Here is a 13730-nt window from a genome sequence, read left to right as displayed (position 1 = left end):
TCCTTCTCTCTCAAATAAATGAATAAAATCTTTAAAAAAAAAAAAAAGAAAGAAAGAGGTCTTCACTGAAGGCCTTGGAGAGAGACAGCCTTTTCTTCCAGGGATTCCATCATGGCACCCTGAAATCCTGAGATGCTCTTCTACTCCTTCCCCTGAGATCCCAGAAGGGCAGTTGGCAGTCTCACGGGTCCTTCCCATGGCCCACCTACATGATTCCTGAGGGCCTTCCTGGTGCTGGGGATTGGCGAAGGCAACACAGGCCCCTGGTCTTATGCTCTGAGGTCACTGTTACTTGAGCAAAGGAGGGAAAATGAGAGGGAGCCAGGAGTCTGCGCACAATAGCCATCTTCTCAGAATGTCTCCCTGGCCCCCAAGATCGCCTGGTCATGCAATGTCAACAGAGCACTGCAAGTGCTACCTCAGAGCTCCCTCTGACACCTCAACAATATAGAGAGAGCCCACCAATAAAACCAATCCCAATAACCAACATCCTTGGAGAACCAAAATCCTAATAATCAATTACTTTGGTATGTGTTAGTGTATTCTTACCTACGTAAAAGATAACAAGAAGATGAATGACATACCTGTATGATTTTGGGCAGTACATCAACTGCATTTTTAGTGTTTTGGGTTGTAGTTAGATACTTTTTTTCCAAAAAGAAAGTTACAATCCATTTAATAAAAACAACGCGAGCTGCCATGTATGGAATTTTTGTACTGTAAATGTTTTCATTGTCTCGAGCTGTAGTAATGTACACTGGCTTTGGTCTCAAATGGGGGATGTCTGGAAGAAAACAGAATACATGATTAGGTTAGTGAGTGTAACCCCCACAAATGGTTCAGTTTCTAACTAAGCAGATATATATTTGGTCGTATAAATAGCAACTAAAATTAAAGAACCAGAAACTATTAAAGATGACATCTTTTGGTAGACTTGTTTCTGATTCTGCTTTGCAACCTGACCAAGATGGGACGGTGGCTACTGTTACTGTTTGCTTGTTACAGCTAGGGCATATGGCTATGGAAGTACTAAGCTAATAACTATTTTTAACAAATTTGAGAGACGATATGAGATTATAAGAGTAAAAATATTTTCACATACATTATAACATTTAATCTTATATGATTGAAACAAACCTAAAAGCATAGACATTTTTCATCATTTTAGGCATTTTATTATTTTTTAAATCATTTTAGATATTTTAACATCCAATACTACACTAATCAAATCCATGGGACTTTAGTTTTATATCCTTTTCCCTTTAGATGAATCCAAAGAATAGAATCTGTATAAACTACTTTATGTCTGAAAGAATTCATCTTTGAGGTATTGGACACCACCATTTCCAAAGGATTAATAAGAAGTCCCCTTCTCATTCTTTAAATTTCATAATCAATACAAAAAATTACATGGTATTGGATTCGAGCTACTACTTGTTGTATTTCCAACTCTCTAACTAACTTTTATACACCTGGAGTTACCTGCATGAGGCAGACAAGTTCTCAACAAATAAATTTAAGTTCAGCATATTAAAGTATACTGTGTTTTCCACAGTGAATATAGACTATTTATAAAATCAGAAACAAATTCTGAAAACAATACCCACATATATATAGCTAACAAATACTTATTGCAGTACCTCTAAAGGTTAGTACTTCTACATCTTTCAAAATGTATCAAGCTTCTGCTATTTTCCTCTGATCCAAGCGTGCACACGTGTGTGTATATGTAAATAAACACCCAAGACAACTGAGTTAGTAGTCCACATTCCCCAGATGGATTAATGTCTGTTGTAAACTTTTCCCCTCCAAAATTGTTCCTGATTATTCATTTTAACTAATTTTGCCTGCTTTAAAATAAAAGGGAGAAGAAAATTTGCCTCCCCTCCCCAGTACCAATCTAAGGGATACTTCTGTCCTGTGAGCCTTCATTTTTCATGGAAGAAAAACTTTACCAGCGGAATTAGAAATTCCCTTCTCTTTCCTTCCTTTCTGGTTTCCCAGCTGCCCAAACATCGGCTCCTCCATAAGAAGCTGTAAGTAGCACCTGCTGCATGAAGATCCACGATAAAAGAAAGGGCCTACTGTGGGCAGCTGTGTGGCCTGGGCTGGCCTGCCTCGCCACTGGACAAGGCCTGGGGTCACCATACCCCACCATCCGTAAGAGAAGACTTAAGGAAATGCAAACTTTAACATCCTGGTGTGATATAATGAACACTGCCTTCAATAAACAGTTTCAATAAAATAGAGCCATTAAAAGATTTTAAATATAATTACACCAAAAAGAATCATGACACGTTGAATTATTTCTAAGTACAGGAGCCCCAGTCCCCTTTATTGCTATTGGCTGAGGTACAAATACGTAGTTTGACACATAGGTAAAATCATTTATTAGGAAACTTTAAACCTCTTACAATAAAGTTACCATTAAATATAAGAATAAAATAACTATTTTACTTAAAAATAAACAAAGGTCACTTTGAAAGAGAATGGACAGCTTCCCTATGGACATCCTCTAGACACGGCTCAATCAGTACTTACCAAGTACAGGTTTGTAGATATTTGTTAATTTAGTAAATGATGGAAATAAATGAGGAAGATAATACTTTCGAAACAATGTAAGAAGAAATTTAAAACCAGTATCTTGATTCTCCTTATTCTTCCACTCCAAGCTTGCAGCCTTTGGATAATATGTGGGAAAGAACATATGTACATTTACATCTCAACTTAATGTCTACTAAACTGAAATGCTGTTATTGTATTAAAATTCTGATCCTAAATTAAAAAAAAATCATGCTGACAAATAATGTTGACAATCATGTAATGAAATTATATCTTAAAACTCAAACGATGACAAAATGCTTTAAAACAAAAGTTAACTATGTTAAAGATATTTTGACTTAGTATTAAAAAAAAAAATCACCCAATGATAGATATCATATGTTTTTAAACTTGCTCTACTCATCATGCCTGTATTTTTTTCCACCTGTTCTCTATAATGACTTAACATTCTTTCTGCCCTTAAAACATTTAGTCAGATGTAATCCGGTACTTTTTTTTTAAACTCAAAAAGGGCCATTTATAATAAGCAGGAATTAAGGAAATAATCCCTTGCAAGAATTCCACCCAATGTTACCTATATGAAAAATCAGTATCATCAGAAGGCAAAGCTACAGAAACTTGGAAAGTGCATTGTCCTTATTAAATGCAATCCACAGGCTAAGATAAGCCAGGCCTGCCAGTCCAGCTACACCTGTCACGGGTTCTTAATACTGGTTAGAACACAGAGCACTCTAAAGCAGAGCTTCCCAACCTCCTTCATGACACACGCAGCCCACTTAGAAAGTGGAAACATTTGTGCAGCATCTGAGGTCAAGGGATGAGGGGCTTTGGCCGCCCCTGGGGCAGAGGGGCTCCGTGTTGGCAACCTGTCGGCAGTTCTCTGGGGTAAGCCAAGGGAGAAACTCTGCTCTGAGGACCCAGTAGAGAGAAGGGAGGGAAGAAGAGTGGGATGGACATGCACATACAAGTCTGCACATGATTCAGGGGGTTCACAGTCTGCATAAAAGTCCCCACTCTATATTACCGGCATCCTTCCGTCAGTGGGATTCTGGAGATTATGTGATATCTGAGGTTGCACAGCTCATTAGTAACACATCTAGAATGAGACCCAAGTGCCCCAACACATCCAACTTCTCGATACTCCATGCCAATCTCCGGGGACAGATGGATACCCTACCGCTTCTGAACAGGTAGAGTTTGAAATGCAGGTGGAATGGGCCAGTAGGGCCAAAATGCACGCTTCTAGAAGACAGCAGAATACTCCAGTCTGTTCTCGGCATTTTGGAATCCCTGTGTTTCTTGTGCTGGCTAAAGGAAATGGAAGAGGAGAGCAGATAAGATTGCCCAATAGGACAGAGTAGTCAGAAAGGGAGACAAGGACTGAATCTTAAGGGACAGCAGAGAGAAACAGTCCCCTAAAGAAAACTGGCCAAGAAGAAAGGGAGGAGGAAAGAAGGAAGAAAACATTAGGGGAGGAGAGACTATCATGAAGAAGGGGCCATGTCAGATCACCTGAAAGATTAAGTAAGGCAAACACTAAAGTGTCCTTCCTCTGGACTTGACCTCTAAACCTCCTTCAGGGATCTTGGGCCTCCTTCTTAGCAGTGACAGGGCAGAGGCAGGTAGTAGTGAGTGTCAGGAGAGAAAGTGGACTGAGCAGAGATGATAAAGTCAACAAACTTGGTTGTGGAGGACACAGAGACAGTTCCCAGGAAGAATTCAGAGACAGGAGAAGTGTTGGCTGAGAGAAAAGAATTCAGTAGCTTTTTTTTGAACCATATCAGAAATGTAGACTAGAGGAAAGGGATCACCTACTGAAATCACAAATTAATGATACTAACTCCGTATTCAGTTGGTAAACAGAGAAAGGAACATGTGACATCAAGTAGGTCTGTGCTGGTGGCACAAAGAGATAACACCATATGCTTTCGCCCAAATCTTCCTGCCTGCTCTGCCTATTCCTGATCTGCCAGTTCAGCCTCCAGGCCTGCCTCCTCCTCCATCCTGCCTTGCTAGCATAGGATCAGGGGTCAGGAAGAAGCGAAGAGGCAAAAATAGATTAATATACTATGAGGTAATAGAAAATACATATGGGTCTCTGGCCCCACTTCCTGGCATAGAGCCCCTAAAACCCTTGTAATTTCCTAAGTGATAAGAGCACAGGGAGCATCTTTTGTTCTAATAACACAACTCTGGGCGGGGGGGCGAGGGGGGGTGCTCCCAGATGGCTCCTGAGTGAGGGCTAGTCACCAGAAAGACCATACCATGATTAGAACTTAGAATTTTCAGCACCCCCACCCCAAGCCCTCCATTCCTCCAGAGAGAGGAGAGGGGCTGGAAGCAGAGCATGTCTATGTGAGGAAGCCTCCATAAATATCCCAGTAGCAGGGGTTTCAGGGAACTTCCAGGTGAGTGAACATATCCATGTACTGGGAGGGTGACAAATGCCAACTCCACAGGAACAGGCATTCCTAGGCTTGGGACCCTCCCAGACTATGCCCTTTGTGTCTCTGCATCTGGCTGTTCATCTGTATCTTTTATCATATCCTTTAATAAACTGGTAAATGAAAACAAGTGTTTCCCAGAGTTCTTTAAGTCACTCTAGCAAAGCAGCTGCACCTGAGGAGGAGCTGTGGGAACCTCTGATTTGTAGCTAAGTTGTAGAGAAGCTGTGGGTAACCTGGGGCCTTCCTACTTGTGACTGACACCTGAATGTGATGGAACAGGCTCATGGGACTGAGCCCTTAACCTGTGGGATCTGATGCCATCTCAAGGCAGACAGGACACCCAGCTGGTGGTGTTGAAGAGTCACCTGGTGAGGGAAAAACCCACACATCCGGTAACCACAAGTGTTAGAAGCCAAGTGTTCTGTGTGAATGCAGTAATAATATGAAAGTAGATGGAGAACTGAATTTTTTCCTTTACATACACACTCACACAAAATAGTATGTATGCCAGGTCTTTGCTGATGTGAACTGGCGTATATTCTATTTCTAGTGAAGTATCACGAAGAATCACCTCAAAGAAAAAGCAAAGATACAAAATATGAGCAGGAAGAAAAGAAGCAATGTTTTCTCTTTCCCGTTGAGAGTAAGACCATTACTGAATTATATCCATGATTTCGCTCTTACCTGAATAACCATATATTTCAACAGTATTTGAAGAAAAAAGCATGTTTGGTCCTCAGCGATCTTTTCCCCTGATACGGCTGGTAGGAGTGGAGTGATTTCTTCTGGATATATCTTCGCTGCAGAGTGGAAAAAGTTACCCTCTATTAACTAACTGGCAAGTTTCTTGAAAACTCACAGGACACAAATGGCTGCCATTAATACTGCCATTAATACTCCCAGGAGGCCACTATTGTCCTCCCATGAATGCTGCATGAAAATACACAGCTGGGTGAGCAGATGAATGTCCACTCATGAAACAATCATGTGAGGACAATAAACAGTAGTTTTGGATGGCAGATTTAAATCTCATTAACAGCCACAAAAACACTCCAGACACACCATGTGTCTCTACTTCCTGCTATTGCCAACCTCTGTCCCCTCCCTTCCATTCCTGTTTCCACCACTTCAGTATATTTCTCCTGTCATCATTTCATATAAAATAGGCTCCGATTCTTTCAATTCTAATGTCTGTAAGACTTTACTGTGAATATGAGCAGGGAATAATTCCTCCTCTGAACCCATCTATGAAATAAAGATTTCTATTCAGGATAATGACAAACTAAGGAATCCCTCAATGTAACCTGAAGAGTCATTTCAACCGGTAAGGTCTGCTTAATGTTCCTCACCATCAGCCACACTAGGGCTAGGATTGATGAGTGTCTCCAGCGTACAGGGCCCTCTGGATGACATGATCGCTGGGAAACCAGGCACGAGGCAAGCAAAAATCAGCACCTGCTCTTCTGCACAGTTTGTCTGAAGTGCCTGAAGCCACAGAAGAAATAGCCTGATTCCTTCACATCTTATCTAAAAACAAAATTAAAGGTGACAAAATTAAACACATGTTTATGCAGAGATGCACTGCAATGCAGAATCAGTTCTGAGAAAGAAAAACTAGAAGTTAAAGGTACTGTTAAATTCCTGCACCTAGTTTTTAGTGACAAGGAAGCAGGCGTGCTGCATAAGCACAGGGTTAAGAGCTTGGGGTCTGGAGCCACAGTGCCTGGGTTCGAACGCAGGCTCTGCTGCTTGCTGGCTTAGCTGTGGCCAGTGGAGAACCACTGAACTTCTCTATGCATTAGTCTCCCCCTCTGTAAAATGGAGATGATAACAGAATTTACCACAAAGTACTGGTACAGGGTTAAGTGAGTTACAACAGTGCCCGTATCATCAACAGTCAGTTATCCACAAAAACAATGCAAAGGTAATCTTCCTCAAAATTTACACTGTGCTTTGAATAGGGTTTTTGTCATGTCACTACAATATGCACATGTATAATGTAATGTTCCCAAAAAATCTTAGAGCTAAATAAGACCTTGAAGACCTGGCTCAATGGGACAGGGCAGCTCTCCAGGTTCCCTGCCTCATGTCCCTACTCTGCTTTCTCCAACAGCTTCCCTGCGCTCTGAACAACCAGCATGACTTGGTGGAATACATCAATACAGGCAGATATACCCTTTTGTCCTCCTCTACACTTACTTTCAGCTCCATCCCATTCCTAGAATTTAGGTAAGTACTTCCGTTTCTATATCTCTAAATGGCTGAAAGGATCACAGCGATATAAGAAATTAAATAAGGAAATAAATGAAAAACATGTCAGATGAAGCTGAAAGATGCAGTGAGCTCCAAATGTAGGCAACTTAGAGACTGCCTGATCTTCTCTCAACTACACCAAGGTGGTGTAGATTCCTTAAGAGCAAGTGTTGAAGCCAAACATGAGGCTCTGCAGGCAAGCTGAAGGGCGAAGGGAGAGGAGAAGGGAGAGGGGATGGGAAAGGGGAAGGCAAAGGGGAAGGGAAAGGGGAAGGCAAAGGGGAACGGAAGGCAAAGGGGAAGGGAAGGCAAGGGAAAGCAAGGGAAGGGAAGGCAAAGGGGAAGGGAAGGGGAGGGGAGGGGAGGGAAGGGAAGGCAAGGGAAAGGAAGGGAAGGGAAAGGGAAAGGAGAAGGGAAGGGAAGGCAAGGCAAGGGAAGGCAAGGCAAGGGAAGGCAAGGGAGGGCAAGGCAAAGGAAGGGAAGGGAAAGGAAGGGAAGGCAAGGGAGGGAAAAAAGCTAGCTGGGCTGACTCCCCATAGAAGTCAAATACACCAAGACACCCTGTCTGGAGACAGTTCTAGGCCATCAACAGTGGATTCCAGGACACACTCTCAGACATGCCTGGGGACACACCACTGCTGTGCACAAAGCTTCATGACCACTCACACCTGTCCTCCTCTCCCTAAGCAGGCAAAATAAGTGGTGACATTGCTAAATACAAGAGACCAAAAATGACATGGCTCTATGTATATCTAACCAAATTATATTAAATTTAACAGGAGGAAAGTTTCTACAAAATTCTATCACGTCTTCCAACTTTTTATGTTAACTGTATTTAAGTTAACATAATATAAATAAGGCCAATAATAAACATGAGGTCACAACCTGATAAATTTTAACTATAAGACTATTAATTAAAATAGGAGGGATAAGTAAGAAGTAGTGGTAAGGGGAGAGGAAAAGATGGCGGAGGAGTAGGGGACCCTATTCCAACTGGTTACCGGAATTGAGCTGAAGATCTACCAGACCACTCTGAACACCCATGAAATCAGCCTGAGATGTAAGAAGATCTGGATCTCTACAAACAGAATATTGCAGGCGGTTGGTTTCAAGGTAAGAAGCAGGGAGCCATGATTCCTCGGGCAGATATCAGAGGATAAACGGCAGCAGAAGGGAGCTTGGCCATTGGGATCCTACAGCGCCGGTGAGCGATAGCCTCCCACGCTGGGGACCGAGCACAGCCTCGCAGACCCGTAGTGACAGAGAAAGGACTTTAGACAGAAACCTGAGCAGTGGGGTGGCGTGTGCGAACTGGGGGGCGGCTGGCGGTTTTAGAAGCACAAAGGGCAGAGATGTGCCCCGACCTGGAGGCAGGAATGGGAGCACTGCGGAGGGGTGCACGACCCAGGATGCTGCAGTTTACACCAGCACAGACAGAAACAGAGATAGTGTGGCCTGGAGAGCTCACTGAAGAACAGATTGCGATTTCTCTGCTCTGAGGCAGAGGGTTGGAAATGGTCTCTTCTGCTCTGACTCTCGGAAGAGATGTGGAAAGCCGCCAGGGAAAGCCACCAGAGAACAAGAGCCCCAAAAAACTGGTTCTCACTGAGCCCATCCCCCGCCACAGGGGAGCAGGGCAACTCTGCCCAAACAGGGTTGCCCAAGTAACAGCGTGGCAGGCTCCTCCCCCAGAAGTCAGGCTGGGAGAACAAGAGGCCAGCAACCCTAACGTGCCTAGAAAACAGGTGCATCTTGCTTGGGTTGTGGTCAATAATTTGGACTATATATATTCCTTCAACCACCCCTCAACAGAATGACTAGGAGGAGGAACCCCCAAAATAGGAGACTCAGAGATTATGACTTATGCCACAGATTTACAAATGGATTCCGATATAACCAAGATGTCAGAGATGGAATTCAGGCTAGCAATTGTGAAGACAATAGCTAGAATGGAGAAATCAATTAATGGCAACATAGAGCCTCTAAGGGCAGAAATGAAAGCTGAATTGGTAGAACTTAAAAATGCTATCAATGAGATCCAATCTAATCTAGATAATCTAACAGCTAGGGTAAGTGAGGCAGAAGAACAAATTAGTGACCTGGAAGACCATTATATAGATAAAAGGGAAAAGACGAGGCCAGGGGAAAAAAAAACTGAACATGAAAATAGGATGAGAGAAATAAGTGACACCATGAAGCATTCCAATGTCAAAATTATTGGAATCCTGGAGGGGGTGGAGAGAGAGAGAGGACTAGAAGATATATTTGAGCAAATCGTAGCTGAGAACTTCCCTAATCTGGGGAATGAAACAAACATTTGTGTCCTAGAGGCAGAGAGGACCCCTCCCAAGATCAAGGAAAACAGGCCAACACCCTGGCATGTAATAGTAAAACCTGCAAATCCTAGAACCAAGGAAACCATCTTAAGGGCAGTTAGGGGGAAGAGATTCCTTACATACAGAGGGAGGAACATCAGAATAACGTCAGACCTATCCACAGAGACCTGGCAAGCCAGAAAGGCCTGGCAAGACATATTCAGGGTACTAAACGAGAAGAACATGCAGCCAAGAATACTTTATCCGGCAAGGCTGTCATTTAGAATGGATGGAGAGATACAGAACTTCCAAGACCGGCAGAAACTGAAAGAATATGTGACCACTAAGCCAGCCCCGCAAGAAATATTAAGGGGGGTTCTATAAAAGGAGAAAGACCCCAAGAGTGATCTACACAGAAATTTACAGGGACAATCTATAAAAACAAGGTCTTCAGAGGCAACATGATGACAATAAATTCTTATCTTTCAATAATCATTCTCAACGTGAACGGCCTAAATGCTCCCATAAAATGGCACAGGGTTGCAGATTGGATAAAAAGACAGGACCCATCCATACACTGTCTATAAGAGACTCATTTTGAACCTAAAGATACACCAACTGAAAGTGAAAGGATGGAGATCCATCTTCCATGCCAGTGGACCTCAAAAGAAAGCTGGGGTAGCAATTCTTATATCAGACAAATTAGATTTTAAACTAAAGACTCTAGTTAGAGAACAGAAGGACACTATACCATTCTTAAAGGGTCTATCCAACAAGAAGATCTAACAATAGTAAATATCTATGCCCCCAACATAGGAGCAGCCATCTACATAAGCCAACTGTTAACCAAAATAGTCATATTGATAACAATACATTAATTGTAGGAGACCTCAATACTCCACTCTCAGCAACAGACAGATCATCTAAGCAGAAAATCAACAAAGAAACAAGAGCTTTGAATGACATACTGGACCAGATGGACCTCACGGATATATACAGAACATTCCACCCTAAAACAACAGAATACTCATTCTTCTCGAGCGCACATAGAACTTTCTCCAGTACAGACCACATACTGGGTCACAAATCAGGTCTCATCCGATACCAAAAGATTGAGATTATTCCCTGCATATTCCCAGACCATAATGCTTTAAAACTGGAACTCAATCACAAGAAAAAATTTGGAAGAAATTCAAACACTTGGAAGCTAAAGACCACTCTGCTCAAGAATGTTTGGGTCAACCAGGAAATCAAAAAAAGAACTTAAACAATTCATGGAAACCAATAAGAATGAAAATACATCAGTCCAAAACCTATGGGATACTGCAAAGGCGGTCCTAAGGGGGAAATACATAGCCATCCAAGCCTCACTCAAAAAAATAGAAAAATCCCGAATTCACCAACTAACTACACCTTAAAGAACTAGAGAAAAAGCAACAAACGATGCCTAAGCCACACATTAGAAGAGAAATAATTAAGATTAGAGCAGAGATCAAAGAATTAGAAACCAGAAACACAGTAGATCAGATCAACAAAACTAGAAGCTGGTTCTTTGAAAGAATAAGATCGAAAAACCACTGGCCAGACTTACCCAAAAGAAAAGAGAAATGACCCAAATTAATAAAATTATGAATGAAAGGGGAGAGATCACGACTAACACCAAGGAAATAGAAACAATTATTAGAAATTATTATCAACAACTATATGCCAATAAACTGAGCAATCTGGATGAAATGGAGGCCTTCCTGGAAACCTATAAGCTGCCAAGACTGAAACAGGAAGAAATTGACAACCTGAATAGGCCAATAACCCGTAACCAGATTGAAGCAGTGATCAAAAACCTCCCAAAAAACAAGAGCCCAGGGCCTGATGGATTCCCTAGGGAATTCTACCAAACATCCAAAGAAGAAATAATAGCTATTCTACTGAAGCTGTTTCAAAAAATAGGAACAGAAGGAAAACTTCCAAACTCATTCTATGAGGCCAGCATTACCTTAATCCCCAAACCAGGCAAAGACCCCATCAAAAAGGAGAATTTCAGACCGATATCCCTGATGAATATGGATTCCAAAATCCTCAACAAAATCCTAGCTAATAGGATCCAACAATACATTAAAAGGATCATCCACCACGACCAAGTGGGATTTATCTCAGGGATGCAACGGTGGTTCAACATCCATAAATCAATGATTGTGATAGAACACATTAATAAGAGGAGAGAGAAGAACCATATGGTCCTCTCAATTGACGCAGAAAAAGCATTTGACAAAATACAGCATCCTTTCCTGATTAAAACTCTTCAGAGTATAGTATGGATAGAGGGAACATTCCTCAAGTTCATAAAATCCATCTATGAAAAACCCACAGCGAATATCATCCTCAATGGGGAAAAGCTGAGAGCCTTTCCCTTAAGATCAGGAACACGTCAAGGATGCCCACTCTCGCCACTATTGTTCAACATAGTTCTAGAAGTCCTAGCAACAGCAACCAGACAACAAAAAGAAATAAAAGGTATTCAAATTGGCAAAGAAGAAGTCAAACTCTCTTTTCGCAGATGACATGATACTTTATGTGGAAAACCCAAAAGGCTCCACCCCCAAATTACTAGAACTCATCCAGCAATTCAGTAATGTGGCAGGATACAAAATCAATGCACAGATTTCAGTTGCTTTCTTATACACTAACAACGCAACTGTAGAAACAGAAATTAGAGAAACGATTTCATTTACAATAGCACCAAAAACCATAAGATACCTCAGAATAAACCTAACCAAAGGATCTATACTCTAGGAACTACAGAACACTCATGAAAGAAATTGAAGAAGACACAAAAAGATGGAAAAACATTCCATGCTCATGGATTGGAAGAATAAACATTGTTAAAATGTCTATGCTACCCAGAGCAATCTAGACCTTCAATGCCATCCCGATCAAAATTCCAATGACATTTTTCAAAGCACTGGAACAAACAATCCTAAAATTTGTATGGAATCAGAAAAGACCCCGAATCGCCAAAGAAATGTTGAAAAAGAAAAACAAAGCTAGGGGCATCACGTTGCCCAATTTCAAGCTATATTACAAAGCAGTGATCACCAAGACAGCATGGTACTGGCACAAAAACAGACATAGAGACCAGTGGTACAGAATAGAGAACCCAGATATGGACCCTCAACTCTATGGTCAAATAATCTTCGACAAAGCAGGAAAAAAATATGCAATGGAAAAAAAGACAGTCTCTTCAATTAATGGTGCTGGGAAAATTGCACAGCTATATACAGAAGAATGAAACTTGACCATTCTCTAACATCATACACAAAGATAAACTCAAAATGGATGAAAGACCTCAATGTGAGACAGGAATCCATCAAAATCCTAGAAGAGAACATAGGCAGTAACCTCTTTTGACATTGGCCACAGCAACTTCTTTCAAGACACATCTCCAAAAGCTAGTGAAACAAAAGCAAAAATGAACTTTTGGGACTTCATCAAGATAAGAAGCTTCTGCAGAGCAAAAGAAATAGTCAACAAAACAAAGAGGCAACCCACAGAATGAGAGAAGATATTTGCAAATGACACTACAGATAAAGGGCTGGTATCCAAGATCTATAAAGAACTTCTCAAACTCAACACCCAAAAAACAAATAATCAAGTCAAAAAGTGGGCAGAAGATATGAAAAGACACTTCTCTGAAGAAGACATACAAATGGCTAACAGACACATGAAAAAATGTTCATCATCATTAGCCATCAGGGAAATTCAAATCAAAACCACATTGAAATACCACCTTACACCAGTTAGAATGGCAAAAATTCACAAGGCCAGAAACAACAAATGTTGGAGAGGTTGTGGAGAAAGGGGAACCCTCTTACACTGTTGGTGGGAATGCAAATTGGTACAGCCACTTTGGAAAACAGTGTGGAGGTTCCTCAAAAAATTAAAAATAGAGCTACCCTCTGACTCAGCAATTGCACTCCTGGGTATTTACCCCAAAGACACAAATGTAGGGAAAAGAAGGGCCATATGCACCCCAATGTTCACAGCAGCAATGTCCGCAATAGCCAAACTGTGGAAAGAGCTGAGATGCCCTTCAGCAGATGAATGGATAAAGAAGATGTGGTCCATATATACAATGGAATATTACTCAGCCATCAGA

General features: G+C 41.5%; 1 protein-coding gene across 5 annotated transcripts in view; it reads right to left on the bottom strand.

The window, feature by feature from the left end:
• The window catches only part of RALGAPA2 (Ral GTPase activating protein catalytic subunit alpha 2), a 324790-nt gene that overhangs the window by 244948 nt on the left and 66112 nt on the right, over window positions 1–13730 (bottom strand). For 4 of the 5 annotated variants that reach the window (XM_035005753.1, XM_035005752.1, XM_035005750.1 and 1 more), the window contains exons 1-4: window positions 6359–7001; window positions 5694–5809; window positions 2542–2680; window positions 585–784 (exon numbers count right to left, since the gene is read on the bottom strand). In XM_035005753.1, the coding sequence (XP_034861644.1) occupies window positions 585–784; window positions 2542–2680; window positions 5694–5809; window positions 6359–6422 (519 nt within the window). In that variant the 5' untranslated portion in view covers window positions 6423–7001. Of the gene's footprint in view, window positions 1–584; window positions 785–2541; window positions 2681–5693; window positions 5810–6358; window positions 7002–13730 lie in introns of those variants that run through there. The other variant, XM_035005755.1, reaches the window with a different exon arrangement.

The sequence above is a fragment of the Mirounga leonina genome, unplaced genomic scaffold (genome assembly GCF_011800145.1).
Source record: "Mirounga leonina isolate KUSES-001 unplaced genomic scaffold, KU_Mleo_1.0 Mir_150, whole genome shotgun sequence".
Taxonomy (NCBI): Eukaryota; Metazoa; Chordata; class Mammalia; order Carnivora; family Phocidae; genus Mirounga; species Mirounga leonina.
Note: the sequence above shows the minus strand (reverse complement) of the source record. Positions and strands in the feature narration are given on the sequence as shown.